Consider the following 27,024-nt stretch of genomic DNA (forward strand, 5'->3'; position numbering starts at 1 on the left):
CTCGCACACACACACACACATACACACACATCAAGAAAATAACAACTGTAATGCAGTGTGATAAATTCTCATGAGTAAAATGTAATAGAAGCCCAAAGAATGGGCTGAATCATTCCATTTTGGGAAGAGAAAGGGGAAAGGAACAAATGTGAGAGAGAACTTCAGGAAGGTAACATTTAAACTGACGTTAAAAGACAAACACTTTTTCTAGGCTTATGGTGTGAGTATGAAAAGAAATAGCAAGAGCGTGAAGGTTAAAAGGGCTCTTGAGTTTTGGAGGGAACCTGGATAGCTTATGGTGGTGGTCCTCCAATCTTAAAGTGGATAGGTTATCTAGGGTGCTTGCTTTAAAATGCAGATTCCTGGGTATACACCTTCCCAATATTTTGAGTTAATGTCCAGAAGTCTGCATTTTAAACAAATTCATCCAGGCTTAACTACTTTGAAGTATGCCAGTAGAGGCTGTGTGGTGAGCAGTGGCATGATGTTGTCAGAGGGCTGAAAAGAATACAAATTAATGTGTCAGGTAAGTGACAACCTAAGACAATAAGAGATATCAGAAAATGATGTCAACTCTTTGAATCTTGTTTTGAGAGACAATGGTTTGGCAGTGGAGCTATTACTTTCATCAAAAACCTCTGCTCTTCCACAGGGATTGTTTACTGAATGGCTAAATGAATGAATGTGGGCAGAATTCTGAGAAAGCCAACCGGAAGTTTCATGGACTGTGAGCACTGCTTGCTTTGTTTAACCCGGCTGTGAGGAAACCTGTTTTAGGATGACCATCCCAGAACAAGGTGCAAGGCTTCCAAATGTTGTCTTGACGTGTGTCAAATTGATATATTCGTGCATTTTTATGCAGGTTCACAAACAAGGCAAAAGTGCTTACCCTGTGGATCATCATGCACCACAAGTCGTGTAGCCAAAGCCAGACATTAGCCCTTTAGAGCTGAGATCTGGGAGGCCAGAGCACGCTCTTATGTAATTTCCCAGCTAGTCAGTGGTAGGGCCTGTGATTAATGCTACATGACGGGCTTTGAACTTCCCTGTGCAGATGGGTCCGGCTGCTCCTCAAAGCTCCTAGCAAGAGAGGAATGAGGAATGTGCGATCTGCAGATTTCACTCTGAATAACCATCATCTAAGCCAACAGCACTAGCACTGCTCAATGATCGACTACTACTGTGCCTCACTCCTTATCAATAGGTTGCCATTGGACTGTCACAGTGGTTTGCTGTTGTTGTTGTTGTTGTTGTTGTTGTTGTTGAACGGGGACAAAACAGAAGAGTAACACAATTTCGGAGAGCCCCGTGGCTGATGAGAGCTAAGCAAAGAAGGCTGGGAGCTGGGGGGAGGTTCTTCTGGAGGAAATCCCGAGAGCCCTCGAGGAGTGGCCAGGGTAGAGGAATGACACCAGGGATGGAAGGCGTCCTGCCCTCTCCACCAACCGCATTCACAGCCTCGCGGCGCCTCGCCAGGCGCCGGAGCTCCCGCAGGGCAACTGAGCGCAGCAGCGCTTCCAGCGTCCCGGGCCGGGCGGGCGAAGGAGCGGTCCCCACCAAGAGCAACTTTCAAGCTTGGCCAAGGCAAGGCCCAGCCTTCACAGAGTCCCTTCCATCCACGCCCCTTAGCCACCCTCCCCTCCACCTCCGCCCCCCACGACCGACCCCCCGCAGAAGCGCAGGTGAGGCCGGGAGCGCAGCGGCGGCTCCTCCATCTGCTGCGCTCCCCACCTCCCCATCTCCCGGGGAGGCTCCAGACAGCAGCCCCGGCGAGGGCGCCCGCGGGAGGGGAGATGACACCTCGGAGCGCTTGCAAAAGCCCGTCTGCACGGCCGCCGCCGAGCGCGGTGCCCCCGGCCGGTGCCCGCCAGCGCGGGGAGGCCCCGGGACCGGCCTGCGCGAGCGCCGCGCGCCCTCCCGACCTCTCCGCACCTGGCTCCGCGCCCCGCCCGCCGCGCGCACTCACCAGCTCCAGGGCTCGCAGGAAGGCAAGGGGCTCCTTGAGCGCCCGGAACGTGCCCGCGGAGGCCAGCTTTGGACGGACGAGAGAGAGAGAGAGAGAGAGAGAGAGGAGAGGAGTGAGGAGGGGGCCGCGGCCCTCCCCGCCCCCCGGGGCCGCAGGGCCCCCAGCCCCCGCCGCCCTGTCCAGACCGGGTCCGCCCTACCTGACTCACGGGGTCCATCGCTCGCGCGCGCTGACCGCTTCTCCCCTCCGGATGAAGTTCGGGGGGCGCCGCCGGGTCGTCCTCGAGGCCAGAAGCTCGGCGGCGGGAGGCGCCCGGGGGGCGAGGCCCGGGCAGCTCGGGGCCCGCGCGGGCTGGCTGATGCTCGGCTGGCGGTGCGCTCCGCGAAGCCTGCGCGCCCGGGCTGCGAGCGGAGGCGGCGGGGGGGCGGGGAGGGGGCGGGAGGGGGAGCGCCCGGGGAGGGCTGCCATTGGCCAGCTGCAGCGGGGGGGCGCGGGGCGGGGGGCGGGGGGCGGGCGAGGCCGAGCGCGGGGCTCCGGGCAGGCTCGGCAGCGCGCGCCCGCGCCCTCGGGCTCCGGGAAAACTTGGGGGCCCGAGGGCGGGAAAAGCCGGCTGGCTGCGTCGGCTGCGGGGTTCCAGGGCGCAAGCAGGGGTTGCAGGTAAGAGAAGGGCACCCGCCCCTTACCTGGGGACGTGCGTGAGGTCCGGGGACCTCCGAGCACCAAAGCAAGCCTGTTGGCGTCGGGGCCGCCCTGGGTGCGGCGGGGCAGCGCCGGGGCGGGGGCGCATCCGAGAACCGGGGGCCGCGGCGCCTTCCCCAGCACCAGCGGACCCGCGGGACCGACGGACGCGGCCAGAGCGCGGGACCCGGTCGTCTTGAAAGTGGTCCAGGGCCCCCAGGGGGTCATGCTCGGGGCCACTGCGGGAGGTCAGGAAGCAAGTTCTCGTGCCCACGTTAAAGGTAGGAAAGGGACTCAGGGGATCCCTGGGTGGCTCAGCGGTTTGGAGCCTGCCTTTGGCCCAGGGTGTGATCCTGGAGACCTGGGATCGAGTCCCGCGTCGGGCTCCCTGCGTGGAGCCTGCTTCTCCCTCTGCCTCTGTGTGTCTCTCATGAATAAATAAATAAAATCTTAAAAAAAGAAAGAAAGAAAGAAAGGAAGGAAGAAAGAAAGAAAGAAAGGAAAAGAGACTTCACAGAGGCCGAATTGGCCAAGGTAACACACACAGCTCATGAGAGGTCAAAAACGAAGTTTTCCGTGCTTTTCCGTTGAGATCCTTTGCCAAATAACCCCCGAATGAAGCTCCCCGAATTCATCATAAATAGTACTGAGCCCTCGCCTGCCAAACTCATACTTTTTTTTTTTTTTTTTTTTTACCTCCCTCGTTCTGCTAATCTTCCTGAAAAGGATAGATCACAACAGCAAAACAATCGAGTTCTTTCTGTGGGTCAGAAATTGTGCTGAGAGCTTTATAAACATTAGTTCACATTTTCAACATAACCCCCATGGGTTAGTATGCTATTATTCTCGCTTTAGAGATGAGGACATGGAGGGTCATGGAGGCGAAGTTGGTCTGCTCTAGTTTAAAGAGCTAACAGAGAATGAAGCCCGAGCTGGTTTCAAAGTGTCAGAAAAAGAGAAGATGAGGAAGGGTGCTCAGCCACTAAATCATGTTGCTGGTGTGCCCCCTTCCTTCTCACTCCCTTTGGACTGGATTCCACATACGAAGTGGTCTCCCAGCAACACAGATACCCCATCTGTTTACTACAAAGATCTGCCAAAAAGGTTTGGAGGTTGTGTGTGGAGGGTGGAGTGGTGGTGGTGGGGGGGGAGGGCGACTAATATTTAAGAGCAGGGGATGAAGATGGAAATGAATAGTTAGGAGTCAGCTAAGGGGAGACAGCAGGCCAAACATACAAGAAAGAGCGCATCCAGAGTAGATGCCCCCTGTCCATAAATTTTGTTAGAGAAAACTAAAAATTTAGTAAGGACTCCAAAGGGCGAGTTGCACCATCTGCAGTCAGCCAGTTTTGTTCCTCCTGCTCTTCTTCCTACATGCAGATAATCTAAAACAATTGGAAATAGTTGTTTCAAAAATAAGCCATTATGCAACTTAAGGGGAGAAGAGAACTAAGTTATCAAGTACTTAGTATGTGCTCTACAATTTGTATATTTGTATTTTCTTTTCTCCTTAAAGATTTTATTTATTTATTCTTGAGACACACAGAGAGAGAGGCAGAGACATAGGTAGAGGGAGAAGCAGGCTCTCTGTGATGAGCCTGATGCAGGACCCGATCCCGGTGCTCTGGGATCACACCCTGAGCCCAACCACTGAGCCACCCAGGGGTCCCTTGTGTGTTTAATCTTATGTGTGGAGTTAGCTAGCCTCCTCAAGACCTGTTGTTTTTTAAGTTTGTAAAATTGAGCCAACAATATCTACCTTAGCTGTTTGTTGTGAGGACTCAATGAGATTTTATAGATAACATATCTAAGGTGGTCTGGCAAAAAAACATGTATTAGTTATATTTCTCAATGCCCACATCTCGAAAAAAAAAGCAAAGATAAAAGCTCAGAGGTCCTCAGTGGAGGTGTGGTCAATTGTAGCACTGTCTTGCTACTCTCTCTGCAGTACCCCTCCTCTATATATCCTTGCCTTTTTGAACTCAAGAATTGCCATTTTACTTGCTTTGGCCAGTGAAATGTGGGCAGAGGGGATGTGTGCATTCTGGGAAGGAGTTTTAAGAATGTCTTAGTGACTTACCATCTTGTTTATTTTCTTATACCATAATGGAGAGCATGTATGACACCACGCCTCTTCTGACAGCCTGGGTGCTGGCATAAGATTGATGAAGAGCCCAACATGGCAACTGGACTTCATGAACATGCTGCTGAGCAAGAAATGCATTTTGGGTTGCAAGTTACTAAGAGTTTTAAGTCTTTTGTTACTACAACACAACATAACCTAGGTTGATTCATGAAAAGGTTCACACAGGGGCACCTGGGGGCTCAGTTGGTTAAGCGGCTGCCCTGGATCAGATCATGATCCCAGGGTCCTGGAATCAAGCCCCACATTGGGGTCCCTCCTCAGTGGGTAGTCTGTTTCTCCTTCCCCCTTCTGCCCCTCCACCCACTTGTGCATGTACTCGCTCTCTCTCTCTCTCAAATAAATAAAATCTTTAAAAAAAAAAAAAAAGGTTCACACAGCTAGTACATAATTGCACCATGATTCCCTCTGAACCTGTATGACCTCAATGTCCTTATATCCTTGTTCTTTCCATAATAGTCAACTACCTTATGGCTATAGCATCTCCTGCTTGTGTTTAATAATGATGATAATTATCAAAATAGCTTATATCAATTCAGTTCTTACTGCATGCCAGGTACTGTAATACATGTTTTAAATACATCATTTAAATGTGACCATAATCCCCCCTTTATGGAAAGTGCCTCCAGGCCTAGAAAGGCTAGGTAACTTGCCCAAAGTTGTTTAGACATAAACATTAAATGTCTACACATATCTCTTTAGACAGAGAGAGTGATTTATTTAAAATATTGCCCACTAGCATTTCATTTGAGCTGAGAACTTGGCACAGTTGAAATGTGAGCCTATTCCCCCTAGGTCTTTCTTCACACTCAACATTTCTCCTCCCTAATACGGTGGCAGATTTTTCCAGTCCTCCAAACACAATGTGAAGGAAGCCAGAATTATGGCAAATGGCAAATGTGTCATAGCTTAGGCAACAATTGCACATTGTCACAGGATGCTTTTCACGTTCCAGAAATGTATGAGCTTCCAACAGCTGCATCACCAAAATAACCCAGAGTTCCATATCACATTTGCAATGTTAAATATTTTGTAGACTTTGAGGTTAGAACCTCTATCCTCAAGCCTGGAAATATCAATGGGTTCCCTAAAGAACTAGGTTGGGAGAGGTAGGGGGGATGATGTAAACATTGTCACAATATTACTCTCCCTGGCTTATGGTGATGCCCTTTCTTCTGCCACAAAATGACCAAAGTAACTTCTTTCTTACTGTAACAGATTAATGCATTGGCTGAATGATCATGTTAACTAGGGTGGGGCATAAGCAATCCGTTTCAGTGGCCTGTATTGACTATATCAGTTTCCAAATTATTCTTTTGTTTTTGACCAGGGACTTATAGTTATGAAGACTTCCTTTGACCTCCCAAGGCAATCCATTTACTTCAGTGGTTCTCAGCAAAGGGTAATTTTGGGCCTTCTCTCCCCCAGGAAACATTTGGCATTGTTTGGAGACATTTTAAGTTGTCACAACTGGATGGGGGAGGAGGAGTAGAAAGATGTTACTGGCACCCACTGGTGTCTAAAGAATAGAGGCCAAGGATACTGCTCAACATCCTACAATATAGGAGAAAGCTGTACTCAACAAAGATTTATCCAGAAACTGTCAATAGTGCCAAGGTTGAGAAACCTTGACTTACTCATTGAACAAGTAGGGACTGCATGACTATTATGGGTGAGGACTATTCTGATGCTGTAAAGAGCTTGACAAAATCCCACCTTCACAGAGCTTACACTGTAGTGCGATATACTATAAATCTAATATGTTCAAGGTCAATATTTGGTAAAACAGCAAGTAAACAAAATGCAAGTTATAAAAACAGCCATTTTGAATCTTACAGGGAATCAAAATTACAAAAATTAAAGTACCAAACTGCCGTAGATGAACTTGCATTATTCAGACAAATTAAATCCTGCTCTCAGGGAATAACATACTTGGGTTTCATCTTCCTATGTCTCTTCCGGCAAAGAGGAGAAAGTAATTTAAAATTTTATCCATAGCAACTTAATACAGGATAAAATACTATCCATATGTTATGATATTTAAAATACTGGAGATAAGTAATGAGTGGAAGTCATTTAAAATGTTATATATTTAACTTTCTGCTTATGCTGCCAACTTGAACTTCCCAAATCTTTCCTTAACTAGTGAGTACAATAGCAAAAGCCAATAGCATGTCTATTTAATTATTTGTATATTTGGCTTGCATGAGGCCACTGGTACACGCTCCAGGAGTGGTGTGGAAATATTTTCAAGAATTCGAATTTTCCAATAAATGACAGCATTATCTGTCAACCCAAAGATCAAATAAAACCATCTTTACTTACTTCTGTTTCAGTCTTAAATGGCTGCATGCAAAATATAAGGATGTGTACAAGTTCACTTGATTTAAAACTTCATCACAAAATAAAATTTCATAGGTTTCTATGGAAGTTGTAGCATTCAAATAGGATCATTCTTTATTAATAATCATAACTGATATAAAAATTCAAATGTGGATGGCCATTGTAAATTCCCATCACAAAATGCTTTCCGTGTTTCTATTTGCATCTTTGTTTTAAACAAAAGATATCTGTGTAAATATAGCCACGCTTGAATACATGCAAATTTAGAGGACCAAAACACATGTCAAAGGATTCACCATTGACCTCAGGGAATAGGAATCATAACAGTAATCATAATAATGACTCCCAGTATTAAGTAGATGCTGGACAGAATGCTAAGTGTACCTATTGGCATAACTCAATGTCCTCATCAACCTCATAAGTATGTATCACTGTTTCTTCCCTTGTGTAGACAAAAAAACACAGGCTCAAAGAAATTAAAAATCTCAGCTAAGCTTTTATAGATAGTAAACAGCAGAGTCATGATTTTTCTTCTACCCTTATAACTTTCCAAGAAAAAGATTTTATGCAGTTTCCATTGCAAATTCGAAAATGTCACAAGCTTTAGGCAAAAATATTTTCTTGCTGAAACATAAACAAAATGTCTCCAGAGAAATAAAGCAAAGATAGACACCACTGTCAACTCCTAGTACAACTTCTACCACTGTTATTCCATGGACATAATTAGATGAAACTCCTCCCCTTCTCAAAGGCTCAATCATTCCAATTATTTTTTTGTCTTTCATTAGTTGTGTTATCTAAAATTCTCATCATTCTTGATGCTCTCCTTGGATCACTCCCATGTTTTCATGGATCACAACAGCTTTATATTAACCTTACATCACCCACTACAATTTCTGAATGAGGTAAATAGAGCCCAAAGAATGGATACATCTGGCCTAAAATCTTCCTGCTTGAAAAAAAAGTCTATCATAAGTGAGGATGACACAAATTCAGGATTCAGACTGAGTTTATCATATCCTGGCTCTCTTACTCCCTCACCGTGTGACCTTGAGCAAGGCACTTAAACTCTTGTCACTCAGTTTCCTTACGGTAAAATGGAGATAATAATGGGACTATCCACATCACTTTGTAAGAAGGACTATATGAGTTAACACAAGTAAAGAGCCCAGAAGAATTTAGCATTAGAGAATCTAACATAGAAAGTTGGTAAAAGATCAAGATATAAGACCTACAACACTGGTAGTGAGATGGCCTATGACATTAGCATCCCAAGTCATATACCATGACTTACCATGAACACTTAAAATCAATAATTCTATCTCCCTTTTCTCTTTTCAAATTTCTCATTCGTTTTTCCTCCAAATTTTTCTCTTTTTTCCCCTTTTTCCTTAACCTCCAAGATTGTCAGTTGATCTTGGGAGTTTTCCTCAGAGGTTGGTAAGAATATTGGTTGTCCATAACATTCTTTTTGGGAGGCTGCCTGATATTACGTACACTTTCTAAGACTACAATTGAACATGAAAGGTTTGCTTAAAATTTCTTTGATGTTTATACGTGGAGCTTTGATAGGGATTGTTATGATTTTCTTAAAAATAGGTTTTTACTTGGAAATATTTGTGATCTCTAATAATTTTATTCTTATTTTAGGGAATAATTACATAATTTAAAAACCCTTACAGATGATGAAGATAGGGAAGATCAGAGGGATTCTTTTATATATTTAATAAACGTATGTCATCCAAATTATACTGCTTGCTTTTCATGTTAGTAAATTCCCCAGATCTTCTTTAGACCTTATACTTCAAAATGGCTTTTAGATCTACTCTAAAGGAACACAAAGAAAACCTCAACTTATTCAACAATTATAAGAACACATTTAAAAAATAAAAAAAAATAAAAAAATAAAAAAAAATAAGAACACATTTACTAATTCTTTAGTAATTTAAATCATTAAGTAAAAAAGCAAACTCAAATTGATTCAAATGAGACATTAGAAAATTGACTGCTTTGTCACTTCATGGTCATATTCTCTGCCAGCCAAGGTTCTTTCACATAGCTTGACAAGTGTGTGTGAGGACACTGCTGAACCCACTCACATAGAAAACACAAATACAATACCTAAAATTAGGTTTTTACTAAATTATACTGCACTGCACTTTTTTTACACCTGCTTGGTGAAAAATATCCAGAAGAAAGGTACAATTACATAGGTTCTTTGGCAGAAGTAGAAGACAGGTTAAAATACTCCCCCCCCCCAAAAAAAAATCACTAAAAGAGAAGGAAGGAAGGAAGGAAGGAAGGAAGGAAGGAAGGAAGGAAGGAAGGAAGGAAGGGAGAAACAGAGAGGTAGAGAAAGAAGACAGAAAATGAAAGAATCCTTTCCCCAAATCATGATCAGCTGATACCACCAATAGCTTTGTTATAAGTTACTTCTATTGAGAATTTGCTATGTTCCACACATTGTAATAAGCTCCTTATACCGCTACAAATTAGTTATTATTATCCAGATTTTGGAAATAATGAAACTGAATCATTGACAAATTAATGACTTACCCAACTTCATACAGCTAAATGGAAGTGAAGCCATTTGAAGCCAATAATTCTTCAGAGTTTGAACTAATGTTATACATTCTAATTATCCAAAATATAAAATATACATTCCTCAGATCACAAATGGAAATTGAAAATAAGACCTTTCTTCAGTCACCAACCCCAACTACCTAATTAAATATTGGGACCTAATAGAAATGACAAATACCCACCATTTGCTTCAACATGGATGGAACTGGAGGGTGTTATGCTGAGTGAAGTAAGTCAATCGGAGAAGGACCATTATATGGTCTCATTCATTTGGGGAATGTAAAAAATAGTGAAAGGAATTAAAGGGGAAAGGAGAGAAAATGAGTGGGAAATATCAGTGAGGGTGATAGAACAGGAGAGACTTCTAACTCTAGGAAAGGAACAAGGCGTGGTAGAAAGGGAGGTGGGCAGGGGGATGGGGTGACTGGGTCACAGGCACTGAGGGGGGCACTTGACGGGATGAGCACTGGGTGTTATGCTGTATGTTGGCAAATCGAACTCCAAAAAAATATATACAAAAAATTAAATTAAATTAAATTAAAACCTTAAAAAAATAAAAATAAAAAATAAATATTAGGGACTGATCCACATTCTCTCTCTCTCTCTTTTTTTTTCTTTTTAGCTGTGGTAAGAACACATGTGGATATCTAGTTTTCCCAACACTGTTTGCTGAAGAAACTGGCCCTTTCCCTATTGGGTATTTTTGGTAATCTTGTCAAAGATTAGGTAAATATATGCCTGGGTTTATTTCTGGGCTTTCTATTATGTTCCATTGATCTATGTCTTTATGCCAGTACAAACTATTTTAATTATCATGACTTTATAACATATTTTGAGATCAGGAAGTGTGATACCTTCACCTTTGTTCTTTCCTCAAGATTATTTTGGCTGTTCAAGGTCTTCATCTTTTCATATGAATGTTAGAGTTGTTTTTACTATTTCTGTGAAAAATGCTATTGGGATTTTGATAGGATTGCATTGATTATAGATTGCTTTCAGTGCTGTCGATATTTTAACATTATTAAATATTATAATTCATAAATACACATCTTTCCATTTATTTATGACTTCCTTAATTTTTCAGTGTTTTATAGTTTTCAATGTAAAAATCTTTTACCTCCTTGGTTAACTTTATTCCCAAGTATTCCACACTCTGAATCCTTGTACCTCCTTTTAGTTTCAGTTTTACTACTAATGATTTTTGCAATATCATTTATTCTTAAGTGAAAGCAATTTTCCCATTTATTTTCAAGATTTTTTTTTAATTTTATTTATTTATGATAGTCACAGAGAGAGAGAGAGAGAGAGAGAGAGAGAGAGAGAGATTGGCAGAGACATAGGCAGAGGGAGAAGCAGGCTCCATGCACCAGGAGCCCTACGTTGGATTCGATCCCAGGTCTCCAGGATCACGCCCTGGGCCAAAGGCAGGCGCTAAACCGCTGCGCCACCCAGGGATCCCTATTTTCAAGATTTTTAAGGGATTATCTTAAAATATTTCTTGCTTTACCTTAGTGTCATAGGTGGTTAAATACTAATGAGGTGATAGGAACATGTTTGATTAAAAAATTAATGAAGCTATTAAGCCATGAAAAGACATGGAGGAAACTTAAGTGCATTTTAAACACTAGAAGTCGATCTGAAAAGGCAGCACACTGTATGATTTCAGCTATATGACCTTCTGGAAAAGGCAAAACTATTCAGACAGTAAAAATACTATAGTTCCAGAGGTTATGGTGGAGGGAGGGATGATAAGTGGCACACAAAGGATTTTTAAGGCAATGAAAATACTATGTAAGATACCATAATGATAGATATGTGCCATTTTACATTTGTCCAAACCTATATTATATATAGTACCAAGAATGACTGTAGTGGAAACTGCATTTGGGGTGATTACTATGTGTCAGTGTAATACCGTCAATTGTAGAAACTGTACCACTCAGGTAGGGGAGTTGATGATGAGGGAGTAGGGGGTTTATGGGAAATCTTTGTGCCTTCTGCTCAGTTTTGCTGTGAACCTAAAGCTACCCCGAAAAGAAAATAATCTCACTTCTTAAAAATGATAGATTTAGCAACCCTAGGTTGACATCCTGAAGTTTTAAAAAAAAAAAGTCTGTCATTACTTAGGGCTATTATTTTCCTATTTTCCGAGCCAGGGACCCATCATGTTCAATGATAGAATAAGAAGTAGGACATATTTATGCAATTCTTTGAGTAGTAAGATGAATGTTGGATTACTTGATCTATAAATTATAATGATCTATAAATTAAGCAAGAGAAATGTAAGTTTCTCTTCATGGCCTTATTTCTATATAAAGATTAATTAAAGGTAATTTTTTTTGTTTAATGTGTATGTTGTGTGTGTTTGTGTTCATGGGAGTTTATGAAGAGAAAATATAAGCACATTAACACTTTGTTATCCTCCTTATTTTACAAATATTTATAAGATTAATACACATAAAATTTCAGTAATACAGAACTATATAAGGTACAAGTCTTCTCTTTCCCACATCCTATTTCCATTGTCCAGGAGAATATACAATTTTCTGTATAGAAATATAGGTATGTGAGCAGCCCAGGTGGCTCAGCAGTTTAGCACCACCTTCAGCCCTGGGCGTGATCCTGGAGACCTGGGATCCCGTCCCATGTCAGGCTCTCTGCATGGAGCCTGCTTCTCCCTCTGCCTGTGTCTCTGCCTCTCACTCTCTCTCTCTCTCTCTCTGTGTGTGTATGTGTGTGTGTGTGTGTGTGTGTGTGTCTCATGAATGAATAAATAAAATCTTTTAAAAATATATGTATACATGTGAATATATGTATATGCATATATATATCTAGATTTCAAATATATAATGTACATATATCAATTTCAAGTAGCACAATATGCTATTAATGAGTTAGTATCATTTATATTATTATATGACCTACTTTTTTCACTTTACATTTTATCAGGGTTACTTTTCCTTGTCTTTACATATTAATTTACTTGCTTTTTTTCTTCTAGGCAGGTGGAATCTATATGTGATGACAGGAGCAGTAGTAGCCACCTTGGAGTCAAAAATTAATGTCACATCTGGAGGGTGATCCCATCATCCGATCTTTTATCTGTTACAAGGTAGTACTTTGTTCATGCCATTATGTTTTGGAGTTTGTTAGATTGCCTTAGACTGTACACTAATAAAATATCCCTCATTTCTCAGTTCGAATAGCATCTACTCTCAGAAGTCTTCCAGATTTCTACCTCCTCTAGTTATATGCCAATCAGAACTGATCACTCTTATCTCAGTGCTCTTTGTACTTTGAAACTGTTTCTTTCAGCTTATAATCCTCTGGTTTTATTATACTTCTTTTAATATAATGTCTGATGTTAACATAGAAGTCCTACTTATATTTCAGACTAAGTTAGGTGCCCTTGCCATGTACTTTCAAAACACCCTCTACTTCTGTATAATAATTATGATCAAACTTACCTTTTCACTATTTACTTTCCTGCTATACTACATAAGCTCCATATGGACAGAATCTTGGCTGCCTTTCTGGTGACTTATCTCCAACTTCCACAGGAAATTTGGCACATAATAGGCTCATAGCAAATGTTTGTTGGATAAATAAATGATCTCCTTAAAGGTAGGAAATATGGATTACTCATATTTGTAGCTAAGCACAGTGTCTGGCACCTGTTTGGTGGCCTGTAAATGCAGACTGCAACAAACTGGATTTGAATGGGGTGTTATTGGAAAAGATGAGATCGGCTTAAAATATTAGCTCTGCAAAGGGAAGCAGATGGGTATTGTTGGTGAAGAAGGTCCTTACAAAAGGCTTATCTGCCAATGTTTCCATCAGCAAATACTTTAAAATTCCTTTATAACTGGGAAATTATCATTGGAAATAACAATAAAAAAAAAGAATCAGACAGGAATGGCTGTTACATAAATTCTAAGAGATATCTTCTATATCTTAAAAGCAGTTGTATGAATATTCATTTCAATGTGAAACCTCACACCCACCTTTATGTGGTCAGGCATTTGTGAGAAAATTCATCATTGGTTATTTCCTTATTCATAAGCAAATCATATCTTTATTAGGAAAATAGAATTTATACTTATAATTAGGGAACAGATAAACGGGATACTTAAATGGCTTCTCGGCTATTTATTTTTATTAAAATTACTTGAAAAATATTTTCACTAATATTTTATATTAGCAAAGTTACATAGAAATTGAAAGAAATTTCTAGAGTTGATATGCTAAGTGAAGTAAGTCAAAGTCAAATACCACATGAATTCATTTATATGTGGAATCTAAAGAAATCAGACAAACAAAAAGACCCCAACTTTAAAATACAGAGAGCAGATGTGGTTGCCTGAGGGGTGGGGGTGGAGGATGTGCAAAATAGGTAAAGGGCAATAAGAGGTACAAACTTCTAGTTATGGGATAAATAAATATAGCATAGGGTATATAGTCAATAATATTGTAACAACATTGTATGGTGGCAGATGGTGAAAACATTTTTAAAAACCAAGAAATTTCTAAGTTGACACAGTGAAGAAACTTCAAACAGTAGGATTTTGGGGATATTTACTTTGAGTGCTAAACAGTTCCATTCAACTGAAAACATGAAAACAGGTTTGATTTCAAGTTCTCTAAATTTTCAAAATATTTTATATTTTCTGCAAAAATTTTCATATAAACGGAAATGATCATAAACCCATATATGTATTAAGAATAGATTGATTAATATGATCCACAACATGAGAGGGAAATTTCCTCAATATCATCCAGGCCTCTCCTTTTGCTATCTGGATGTCATGCTGTCATTGACTGGTATCTTCTTTCAAAAGGCTCTTTGGTGACTCTCCTCTCATTTATGACTTGGCATGTAGAATCATGAAGTAAATTCTATGCTCATTGTACTTGCTTGTTTACATGAAGAATGATTATTCTACAATGTGAAATAATATTCAAGTAATGAGAAATCTGAATTGTGAAACCATTTCTGGAGGTATTAACTCTTTTAGAATATTTTCACTGAAATGGATGATACTGAACAAATTGTATGTATGTCTATCTCTCTCTCTCTTTTTTTGATCTCCCATGATTCCTTTAAATTTATTCAGTTGTAAGGGAGTTCTTCCAGGCCCCTGAAACAAACCTCAAACATGGTTTTGAATTGCTCTCCCGATAAAAAGTTATCGGTTATTTACAATTTCTTGATTCTGAAATTTGTAATTCCCAGTCTCATATAATAATCTAAGTATCAAAACTGAGTAAAAGTTAAATCTTTCCCTGTGCCCAAGCTGGCATGGTAGAGGATGGTATGGTTTGCTTCTTCTTTCTTTCCTTGGTCTTCCTTTCTCCATTGCTAACAGCTTTTTGACAGAAATGAAGAGGGGTCAGTAGAGCAGGAAATCTCCTGGTTGACTGATAATATTGTAAATTGGCTTCATTCCCTCTCAGCCTAGAAGATTCCCTCTTCAGAAGGACACTTCCAATCCCTACTCTTAGAGACCACTCACCTGACCCTCCTGGACCTGAGGTGTGTGCCCTGCCTCAGCTGGTAATTCACTCCTTCTGCAGCTTTTTACGAACCTGGTAGACCCTTTAGGTTAAGAGGGTCTTGTGGGTACTCCTTTACATGTGGTGTAAGGTGTGCTCATGAGTGGTCCACAGGAAAAACTTATGAATCCTTTTTTCCAATTAACTTTGAGAGAGCGGCTCACCCAGAATTTCCACCATTGACTGTAACTTCTCTGCCATTAGTAAACCCAGATTATTTCTCAGAAAGTAGCTCACTTTTTACAACTGCTGGGACACACAACGAGCTCCATGTTCGTGTCTGTAGGTTTTCAGTGAGCTCAGTGCCCATTTATAGCTTCCTACATCAGTTCTTAAAGCATCTCAGGAGAACCCAGGGCCATATTACAACTTTTGTGGGCTGTAGGCAATTTATCTTCATGGCCCTTTCTTTACAAAAACATACTAAAACTTATATTTTATAACTGTGTTGGCATAATGATGAATGTAATCCAAGCTGGATCATATTCATTTTTTTCTTTGGATTTTAAAAGGAATTGAAACAGCTTCATGAGCCTCTTTCTTCATGGTTCCTAGGTACTATGCCTCCTAGGCTGAGTGGAAAAGCCAGCCCTGAGCAAGCCTTCATAGATTTAATCAATATATTGAACAAGTGAGACTCACAGGGTTGTTGTAACAACACAACTTTATTTTTTATTGCCTCCTATAAACAATTTATTGAGCACCTATCATGCACTATACACTGTAGAGTAGTAAACACAACAGACACCTGATATTTTTGACATCTAAATGTTGTCAGGTGATATAAACGTAATGAAAATAATAACAGCGCAATAGTGTTAAAAAAAAAAACAGAGAAAGAAAAAGAAACCACAAATTCTTGGACTTATTGATGTGATAAATTCTACTCTTTTCTGGGCCAGGCCCCATCTGAGGAAACATGGGCATGTATTTGACTTGGTAAGAGGTAGGTGTTTCCTTTCCCATTAGTAATTAATATAGCAAAGTCCATGTGAACTTGGATGGGGAACTCTAGTTAGTATCTCTGTTGCATCCGTGAACTTTGGCCAGGTGTGCTAGATTCTGTGTTTCTAGACTCAGTTTCTTCATAAGTAAAAAAAAATTTGAGAAAAAGTGGTTTCTAATGCTCCCACTGCTCTATAACAATTAGGGAAGTGAGGTAAAATACGTTTTTAAGTATTGATAAGTCTGATTTAAGTCTAATAAGTGGACATGCACCATGACTAAGTATTATTTCTTGAAACAAATGAAATATATCACTCATTCAGTAACTGTCTATTGAATGTCTACTCAACACAAATACTGTGCTAGAGATTGGGATTACAATAGTGAATTCAGCAGGCATGTTCCCAGCCCACATAGAATGTGGAAGTCTAGTGATCCAATACTTTGTCCTTTTCTCTATTTGCTAGTATATTGAACATTGTGGAAACAAAGATGTTTATCACTGACTAGACAATAATAATACTCCCTATGCTGATTCTTCAGGTTGAAAAGGAAAGGGAATTTTGTTTCGTTTTGTTTTAAACAGAATGCCCAAATTTCAGTTAAAGGATGTCATTGGAAACCAAACTGCCACTATACACTGTATTATTGAAAATGCATTTAAATTATACCTATGAGTTTGAATAGCTCCTATGTCTTCCTTATTTAGGAAGATATCTGTTCGGTCAATGAGCCAGTGATGTGCCTTGTATTCTACTGAATTTTAAATATTTCTTTGTTTCTGTTAGAGAGCAAGGCCTTTTCTAATCTTTTTTTTTTTTTAAGATTTTTTATTTATTTATTCATGATAGACATAGAGAGAGAGAAGCAGAGACACAGGCAGAAGGAGAAGCAGGCTCCATGCACCGGGAGCCTGATGTGGGATTCGATCCCGGGTCTCCAGGATCGCGCCCTGGGCCAAAGGCAGGCGCCAAACCACTGCACCACCCAGGGATCCCGAGCAAGGCCTTTTCTAACGGACAGAAGTGACTTTCATGTTGAATGTCTAAGTACCACTTACATTTACATTGTAGAAAAAAACACTGGACTCTATTTAGCATTCAGTTCTGGAAATACAATTAAAAAAACACATACTCCTGCTATGTGCTGATAGGAGTTGTTTCAGCTTTTAATAAAATTGCTTTTTACTTAGAGCACTTTTCCTCTTAAAAGCTCAAAGAGTCTCACTGCATGCTTAATGGACATGTGCATCTCAATCTGGAATTTTTTTTCAAAAAGGCTTAAGAGTGACTTTCTCACATATTATTTTGCTTAAATTCAAGCATCTTATTGATCACGTATCTGCTAATCTTTCCATATTTCTTGCACAGATTACTGAGCTCCTTCACCTTTTAATCTGTTCACCATCAGATAAAATCTTTAACTTATTTTTCCAATTTATGGAACCTGTGGGTCTTTTATTCTCAAGCAGCAATTCCAAGCTATAAGTTATGTAGGATGTGGAGTTCTGTATGCACTAATCACAAGTAGAGACAGAACAACAAAATCATTGGCATTTGTTTTTGAAGACCAAAAGATAACATGTAAAAGCTGTGTGACTTTGGACAAATTACTTAAATCTCTCTTTGTTTCAGTTGCCTTGTCTATAAGATTAGGATGTATTAATAGAAAATACACTTTATTTGGTTGTTTGAAGGTGTGGCAATTTTGAAACATGACCCCCAAATTCTTTGACACTTTTCTCATCAAAAAGCAAAGCTGATGTCCCGTTCTATTTAATTTGGGCTCTAGAATTACTTCATTGGTGGAATATATTGTGTCAGGTTCTGGACCCTTTAAAAACTAGCAGCGTCCACTTACCATCTCTTGAGATGCTTGCTCTAGAAACCCAGCCTCCCAGCCATGTATGAGAAGTCCTAGAAGCTTATGGACAGACTCCATAAAGAAGAGTGAGAGACTTCTTGCCTATGAACTTGGCGCACACAGCTCAGCCAATAACATCTAGGATGCTTCTAAATATCCTACAATGCAAAGGACAGCCTCTTCCTGACCAAACATACACACAATAAAAGATTATCAGGCCCAAAATTTGAACAAGGGCAAGACTCTGGTCTAGAGCTCTGGTTTAACACGTAACAGGGGATTAATAAATTTTTACTGAATAGTGAGTGTGTCTAAAAATATATAACTGAAATAAATTTGATAAAATAATACTAAACCCTGGTTACATATGTTACACTCTGATATTTTCTTTTTTATACTTGTGATATTGGTTACAACCACTAAATTGGTTTTCAAAATCATGTAGTTCCATATTTAAAAATGATATTTAGAATGCTATTTTTATGAGTCATCAAGCTGAATTTTAACAGAGAGGCTAAAATTCATTCATCAAAATTATTATTTTAAAGCCTGGTAGGAAGGCATTGCAGTCGTTCAAGTGATACTGCAGTTTTTAAGATATTGAAGAGTTTCTTTTGAGGGGATAGACGTTCGTTCCTTCAGAGTTTGTAGAACAATAATGTTATTCTGTTGTTACCCTTCTTGTTTTTTAACTATAAGTTTATTATCTCATTGAACAACTGCCTTATTCATCATATTTGCCTCTAAATGGCCGTTAGCAGCTATTAAAATGTAAATCCACCCTCAAATGATAATTACTTGGTACCTGTTAAAACATTCAAAAGATTTGCTATCAGTTCTAAAAGCAATTCACAAAAATGTCTTACCAAATATTTTTAGTGACTTAGAATAATTGCAAGATGACTTTGAAAGCAGACATTCTTATCTGTTTATTTAACTTCTGGTGATATGTTCAGTGTCTATCACCTGCATGTATGAGCATCACCTGCATGTATTAGGGCATATGAAAATGTATGGCTTTGTCATACATTCTTCATGTCATATGTCTTTGTTCCAATTATCAACACATTTTTAGAAAATTTTTCTGTACCTTTGTGGTGAGAAAAATTGGATGTTCACTTTTACAGAAATGATTGAAGGAGAGGTCTTTTCCTGAAAGGCACATTGCAACACCCTTTGTCACTGAAAAAGAAAGCCAAGTGAGTTCTCTTTGACAGCTTTATATTATACTCAAAAGATATTTAAAATCTATGTTTTCATCCTTTATCTTGGAGTTATTGAAATAAATGCTACATAAATGGAATTCTAATTCAATGTAATGGATCACAAAACATGGCATAAAGATGAAAGGGACATTTTATTATGCATTATAAATATGTTTTATAACTGTAATATATGCTCTTGGTTTAAAAGAAATCTTTATGAAATGTTATAAAATGAAAAGTCTCAGTCTCTAGAGGAAATTAGTTAATCATTTCTTCCATATCTTTAAAACATTTAGAATAGACAACATTTTTATGCAAATGGATTCACATTATTCAAATTGTTTTTTCCCTTGCCTTTTTTAATTTAAAATTTATCTTGCAGATCTTTCACATTGGAGCATATTTACTTGCCTCATTATTTTCGATACATATTACTCCATGGTATGTGAAGTGAAAGACTATCTCATTCCAATAACTCAGGTAAGGAAGACATTTAATTATCTTTATTTCTTTTTAACTCAATTTTGTCCCAGGATTCAACTCCCTTGGGTGTCCAAAACATAATCTCTGCCAATTCAGGGTTTTTCTGCATGGCATTTATGTGAGTTCCATGAGACTTAACATAGAGAAGAGGTTCTGGGACATGGGTGTGGCATCTTGTTTGCTACTGGCTCTCCATGCTGACAGATCCTGAGGCATATACTTCCCTTCTGATCCTCAAACACTGCTCCATGTAGATCTTTGATGATCATCTCTGGCTTCCACTCCATTTCCCTTAGGTCCTTTGAATCTCCCTCATGTGTCTCCATCATCCACAGACACAAGGGACTACTGAGCCATGCTGGCATTTGGAAGCTATTTCTATTCTGTTCTTTCAGCACTATGTCAGGATGCTGTCAAAATTGGTGGTCATGGGAGTGGTCGTGGAGATTCCAGTCATATGTAGGCATCTCCCTAAGAAGCAGATTTCCTTTTCTCTTAGACTCAACAAAATGATCTGTAGCTTTAGTCACTTCCCACCTCTGGATTCAACCTTAAATGGAAGGTTCCTTTCTAGTGCACATACATGCTCCCCTTGTAACTCCTTTCCTTCTCCCAACCCAGGAAACTTTTATCTAGGGGGGCAGATAGGTACATTTCTCTTAGTGCAAAAGCTTCTAAATATCAAGATCTAGGCTTTTGAAACTCAAAAGCCAAATGTCTTCTGTGTATTTGTCCTTTGCTTTCTGCTATGTCACTTGTCCTCTAAAGCAAGGCATTCAGTACACCAGGTGAAAAAGATACTCAATCAACCCCCCCCCACCGCCAAAAAAACAAGTAATATTACAAAATATTATCTCATCACATGTGCCTGTGTCTTACTTATGATCCTTACAGGTAGTAATTTCTGTTGTTTCCATTGGCTGTTGTTGCTGTTGCTATAAGCCACAATAAACATCTTTGCCCATATAGCTTGAAAATTTATGTAATCATATTGACAACAGAAATGCTAGCTTTAGAATTCCCAGGGAAAAGGGCAAGGGAAAATGTAATTTAAATACTGATGGATATCATAATATTTCCCCTCCAGAAAGGTTATACCACCACAATCTTGTATAGAAGAGCCATTGCTTTAGCCACAAAGGTTTTATCACATATTTAATTTTTTGTCAATCTGATAGCTACAAATATTATTTCCTGGTTTTCCGATTTCCCATGTCTTTAATTCAAAGAGAGATTCAACATATTCTCACATTGTTTTAGCCTTTTGCGCCAACTGTTTCTTGAAATGCTATTGACATGAAAAACATTGTGTTAAATAATCCTAAAGTGGTTTAAAAAGAAATTTTTTTCAAGAGTTATTTATTTGTTTATTTTTGTTTTGGGGAGGCAGATTACATAGAATTTAGGGCAACTATTTCCCAGTCTCTACTTAACTTGACAGCAACTAAATAACTATTATATAGGGTTAGGAATGAAATAGAACTGAAAATGAAAAACTGAGTCACCAACACAGAGCTCATAATTAAGCTTTGGCAATGTTATAATATCTCCACACTGCAAATACAAAGCTAGTTCTTATCTAGATGGCATTTGTCCCAAGGATCACATGGTATCAGCCATGAGAGCTGACAAAATCAGTAAATCTCTCTTGAGCGTGTGTAATTATGCAAAGATCCCAATAGCTAATTAATACAATGGATTTTGATCTCCACGCAGTTTGTTGCAGAGCATCCATTTTACATGTCCTAAGTTGTCACTGCTTTAGAGTCTCCACTACAGTATATTTGTTACCATGTTAAGAACTTCAGGAGGAATAATGAGGCCTGATTGCCAACTGAGTGATTAATTCTTCTACACTTTAATTATGGAACATCTAAAGTGCCTGATTTTTCACTCCAGATCGTCTTCATGCCTGTTTCATATATTTTCTATTTCATACTTGTACCTTACCAAAATTAGCATAATATCTTGCAGCTAAAAAGCACCTTACAATATGCACAGCTCCTTAGAAGCAGCACACTTCCTCTTTATCCTGATAGTTGCTCCTATGTTCTGAAGCCATCCTATGTGCCAGGCAACTATGCTGGCTAATTATCATCACCCCCATTTTCCAGAGCTTGGCACTCAGGTTGAAGAACTTGCCCAGAGTCAAAATCTAGTAAGTTGCAGACTCAGCATTAACAGGTTCTGGGGTCTGATAAATTCTGCAAGGAAAAAAGGAAGGAGATTTTTAACAGGAGCTGTGGCATTTCTTGAAATAGACTTTGCTGGAACTGCTACTTAATAGCTAGCTATGCCAAGACCTCCTGTACATTGCTTTGCCTCTGGGCAGCTAGCTGTCCCTTCAATGCTTTGACCAGTTCTGTTTAATCTTTTTTAAAGACTACAAGGATGAATAAGGCAGCCTGGGTTACATGACCCTCCAACAATTTTTCAAACGTGGACAGAGAGGCCTTATGAAGAATAGACTAGATTCTTGATTCCCCATCCCATCTTTTGACCACATTTTCCCCCGTGGAAATGGTCCTAGGGGGACTCCTTCCTCTACTTGCTGTTCCTTTAGTTACCGCCCCCCCCCCCACAGTCTTCTGCCGCCTTCATCTCATCAAATTTAGCTGACTTACTTACTGTGTTTGGAAAGGGGCTTTCCCTCAAGAGGCAGAAAGAAATGGAATGGGATTTGGGAAGAAGGGTTGGAAGGAGAATTAATCCTATGGATGAGGCTCAGTAGTAGTTAAGTTGTTGCAGTTAGATCTGGATGATGGAACCCTTTGAAAATACCACAAGAACACAGGTGTTTAAGGAAAGCAATGCTCTGCAGATAAATGTAAATTGGACAACTTTTTGGAATAGCACCTTGGCTGGATTGTCACACTCCATAGCCAGAGACCTCAGCCATTGAACCCCACGCCTCAGAATTTAGTCCAAAGCAAGCCTGATAGTCTAGTCTCTCCTTACCCTTATCAGAAGTAGTTTAACATTTTATTTGGGGGTTTAAAACAGGAAGAGTGGGAACCCTGGGTGGCGCAGCGGTTTAGCACCTGCCTTTGGCCCAGGGTGCGATCCTGGAGACCCGGGATCGAGTCCCACGTCGGGCTCCCGGTGCGTGGAGCCTGCTTCTCCCTCTGCCTGTGTCTCTGCCTCTCTCTCTCTCTCTCTGTGTGACTATCATTAATAAATAAAATTTTTAAAAACGTTTTAAAACAGGAAGAGTTGTTCTCCTACTACCTGGAGACTTTAGGCTGCAGTGACTGATTTAATGCAGTATCCTCATTTCAAAACCTAAGGTTCATGACAGTTAAGCAACTTGTCCAGGACAACACAGAAAAAGAAACATTTCTGTTCAGCTTATGATCTTTGACTAGTATTTAGAAGAGCATTCCAGGGATGCCTGGGTGGCTCAGTGGTTGGGCGCCTGCCTTCCGCTCAGGTCGTCATCCCGGGATCTGCGATTGAGTTCCACATCGGGCTCCCTGCGAGGAGCCTGCTTTTCCCTCTGCCTATGTCTCTGCCTCTCTCTCTCTCTCTGTCTGTCTCTCATGAATAAATAAATAAATCTTTTTTTTTTTAAAGAAGAGCGTTCCAGTTCAATACACGTGATCTATTTAGTATGTAAGTGTTGCAGAAAATTTAAGTGTTCCTGAGAAGCATTTTTCCCTTAAATAGCTAACATTTATTGCACTTAAGCACAATGCCAAGTACAGTGTTAAATTCTGTCTGTAATATGTCACTTAATTTTTACAGTAGCCCTGGGAAGAAGGAGATTGTAGAAATCCCCATTTTATAGAAGAGAAAATAAAAGCTGAGATTTTAAGTAATTTATCAATTGTTAACATATAGTATCTTATCCAAGGTTTTGAATTCTAAAGCTCAAGCAGGCTCTTAACTTCTGTTACATGCCAAGTTACTCCACAGCATTGGAAGTATTTAAAGGGAATCCAGGACCAAACCTCAGAGGGGTTACACTTGCTGCTCCTACCTGTAATGCTATTTCTCTGATATCCACAAGGTTTAAACATGCACTTACTTTATGTCTCTGCTCAAATGTCACCTTATCAATAGCACATTTCTGACCACTTTGTATAAAATACCTCCCATATACTGATACTTCTTATTCCATTTACTGTCTTATTTTCCTACATAAAATTTATTATCATGTGACATACTACATATGTACTTTTGCATTGTATCTATCTTCACTCAGAAATGTAGTCTCAATGAAGTCAGGAGCTTGGTCTTTTCCCTGTATTCCAGGACTTAGAAGAGTGCTTAGCATACAGTAAATATTCACTAAATATTTGTGGAATGAATGAGTGAGTGAATGAATGAATCAAGCAAGCAAGTACATCACATTTTCATCATCATCCCAATATGATATTGTTCACAAAAGCATCTGGGGAACTCCAGGCAGTGTGATTTAAAAGGTATCTGATTTTTTTTTAAATCCAGTTGAATAAAAGAATATTAAATTATGTCAGTGGCTGATATTTAAAGCATACGAGAGCATCAACTTTTTCTTCAAGCACTGACAGCTGGCAGAAGAATGCATAAGTCTGCTCTCCTTGTCTGTCCTTGTGCTCCTTCCTCCTTGCATAGCTCTGTATATTTAAGAGTCATTGGGGACACTCGATCTGAGAAATGTAGAAGCAGCATTTCTTTTCCTTTTCATAAGCCAAACACTTATTCCCAGTGGGTAACATTTAGCAATGAAGTGTTTTTTGACTCTAGCACTTATCAGTGTTTCAGAAATATATGGTATAATTAAATTACTCAGAGGTTGTGCTTTAATCAAGAGCAAATTTAATGAATATTCAAGCTGTTCATTGTTAGGAAATGGGAAGAGACTGACAGAATATTTTCATTACAGACTCAAAAGTCATCCAGAAGAGGGTGCTAATGTTCTTTGTGAAATATGCCATACACACACACACACACACACACACACACACACACACACACTCAATAAAGCTTTCTTATGTGATTGATCAGGTAATACTAACTATATGCACTAAATGCTAAGAAGAAAATGTGTAGGAGCACCTGCGTGGCTCAGTTGGTTAAATGTCTGCCTTCAGCTGAGGTCGTGATCCCAGGGTCCTGGAATCAAGCCCTGTGTCGAGCTCCCTGCTCAGCAGAGCATCTGCTTCTCCCTCTCCTTCCCACTGTGCTGTCTCGCTCTCTCTCAAATAAACAAATAAAATCTTAAAAAAAAAAAGAAAATGTGTAAAAACAGGCAGTTCAAAAGTCAAAATCATTGACTATTGATAGCACAAAAGTTTTTAAGATTTAGGATGGTTTATAAAATCTAACTTAGTCCTGGACCCGTTAGTTAACAATTGACAATACCACCACCAAAAACAGTGTATTTTCTATCACCAGAAATTGCCCAACAGAGTTAATACTGTGATATTTCAGTAAACCGTGAACCTTTATCAAAGCTAAGAGATGAACAAAAAATATTTTGGCTAAAATTTAATTTTATAGGCAATTATATATTTAAAATGAAAATTAACACTTCATTTGCTTAGTAGCATATTCTTTAAATGTGTTTCTTTTTCTTTTTTTTTTAAAGATTTTATTAATTATTCATGAAAGATATAGAGAGAGGGAGGCAGAGACACAGGCAGAGGGAGAAGCAGGCTCCATGCCAGGAGCCCAACCCGGGACTCAATCCCAGGACTCCAGGATCGCGCTCTGGACCAAAGGCAGGCGCCAAACCACTGAGCCACCCAGGGATCCCCAAATGCTTTTCTTTTGATGGTAGATAAAGATGGATAGTAGTTATTGCTTAACTATAATTCAAGAAAAATCTTATTATAGTTTCTGGTTATCTACCCCAGATGAAAACAGAGATTTGACATTAACATCTTTTCTGATTCACTTGGGTCAAAAATAAAATTTCAAAAAGGAGGCAGTTTCTATGAACTAAGTAGTTCTCAAAATTCTTTTCTACTTGTGCTTTAGTGATAGAAGTTGAAGATAGCCAGGGCAAAATCACCTTTCATTTATGTCTAAAATGTGCCCTAATTTTTCTTCCTTATCCTAGGTTTTCTGAGCTACTATCTTTATAATTCAAGCAATGTGTATTTTGATTATTTCTTTGAAGTGGGACAGTCATGTGAACTGTACATTTTCTGTGGGCAAAATAAATGCAAATAAGAAGAGCTTTCTGTGTCTGCCTAAATGAGTTACTTATAATACAAATAAGAAAAGTCATGCTGAAAGCCAGCTAAAGCTATTTTTACATTCCACTATTAGCATCTAGGCAGAGTAGCTTTGAGAGGACATAGGTACATAGGTATTGCAAAAAGCTCAATAGATGGATGGTCTTAAGTGAAGTTTGCATTTGTAGAGCTTGTCGAACAGCACTCTATGGAAAGAAGCAATGCCTTTGCATGAAAGAGGAGTCAGTATAGTCATTCCTGTGTAAAGTGCACATGCCACTTTCACTCCTACATGGGCTAGCAAGCTGAAGTGGAAGACTCAGACAGATGGAGGAGTTCAAGAACAGAGCAGACACTGAGCAGGCCTCTGATACTTAAAATGTCTGTCCTCATGCTAAAAGGCTTTGCACTGGCTCTCCGGAATTCATCAGCTGGGGGTGAGTTGATCGCTTGCATATTCATTCTCAGATCCATTCTTTGCCCTTCTCTGCCTCATCAGCTATATTGAAAGACTCTACATATCCTGTGCTCCCTGGTCTTCTGCTTCTAGATAGCTTTAGCAAATGGGAGGCTCTGGTTGAAGTGTGGAGCGCTAAGGAAGGATAAAAGCCCATATATCCCCCACTGTTCCTGGCTGTGTTTCAGATGGCAACTTCTGGAGTTGCTGCAATAGTGGGTGGCTCCAGTGCCTAGAGGTTGTCCCTTCCTTCCATGATCTCAGTTCAGACTAGATAGGCCCATCAGGTGACCTTGACTCCTGAACTCTGGTACAGCCATCTCCTGCTTTTCTAACTCCAACCCTGGGTTGGGGGAAGCTGCCTTGCTCTTTCTAAACTCAGGTTTGCTCATAGTGCTCTTTGGCCCGTTAGCTGTTCCATCCCTAAGTAAGCAATTCTCTGTATTGGATTTTTGGTTTTGGTTTGAAATACAGAATGAGCTCTTATTTTACTGAAATAAAAGACTATCTTTTGTGCTATAGGAATATTTGGAAAGTAATCATTGTTCCGGTTTAACCTGCATATTTTATTCTGCAGCTTCTTTAAATTAATATGGTTGGGCAGTGAAAAACAAGATTCAGTTAAAAACTATCTTCTCCAC

General features: G+C 39.7%; 1 protein-coding gene and 1 long non-coding RNA gene across 4 annotated transcripts in view; one reads left to right on the plus strand and one right to left on the minus strand.

Moving 5' to 3' along the window:
* Positions 1-2,387, minus strand: part of SYNPR (synaptoporin) — a 298,791-nt gene extending 296,404 nt beyond the window's left edge. Inside the window, exons 1-2 of the mRNA XM_025985293.2 lie at positions 2,166-2,387; positions 1,967-2,032 (exon numbers count right to left, since the gene is read on the minus strand). Coding sequence (XP_025841078.1) covers positions 1,967-2,032; positions 2,166-2,183 — 84 coding nt within the window. The 5' untranslated portion in view covers positions 2,184-2,387. The remainder of the gene's footprint in view (positions 1-1,966; positions 2,033-2,165) is intronic.
* An 86-nt stretch (positions 2,388-2,473) lies between these two features.
* The window catches only part of LOC112909416 (uncharacterized), a 115,644-nt gene continuing 91,093 nt past the window's right edge, over positions 2,474-27,024 (plus strand). For 2 of the 3 annotated variants that reach the window (XR_011994355.1, XR_011994354.1), the window contains exons 1-5: positions 2,506-2,623; positions 10,336-10,439; positions 12,715-12,825; positions 19,202-19,273; positions 19,662-19,759. This is a non-coding gene — a long non-coding RNA (uncharacterized lncRNA). Of the gene's footprint in view, positions 2,624-10,335; positions 10,440-12,714; positions 12,826-19,201; positions 19,274-19,661; positions 19,760-27,024 lie in introns of all 3 variants that reach the window. The other variant, XR_011994352.1, reaches the window with a different exon arrangement.

The sequence above is a fragment of the Vulpes vulpes genome, chromosome 9 (genome assembly GCF_048418805.1).
Source record: "Vulpes vulpes isolate BD-2025 chromosome 9, VulVul3, whole genome shotgun sequence".
NCBI classification, from domain to species: Eukaryota; Metazoa; Chordata; class Mammalia; order Carnivora; family Canidae; genus Vulpes; species Vulpes vulpes.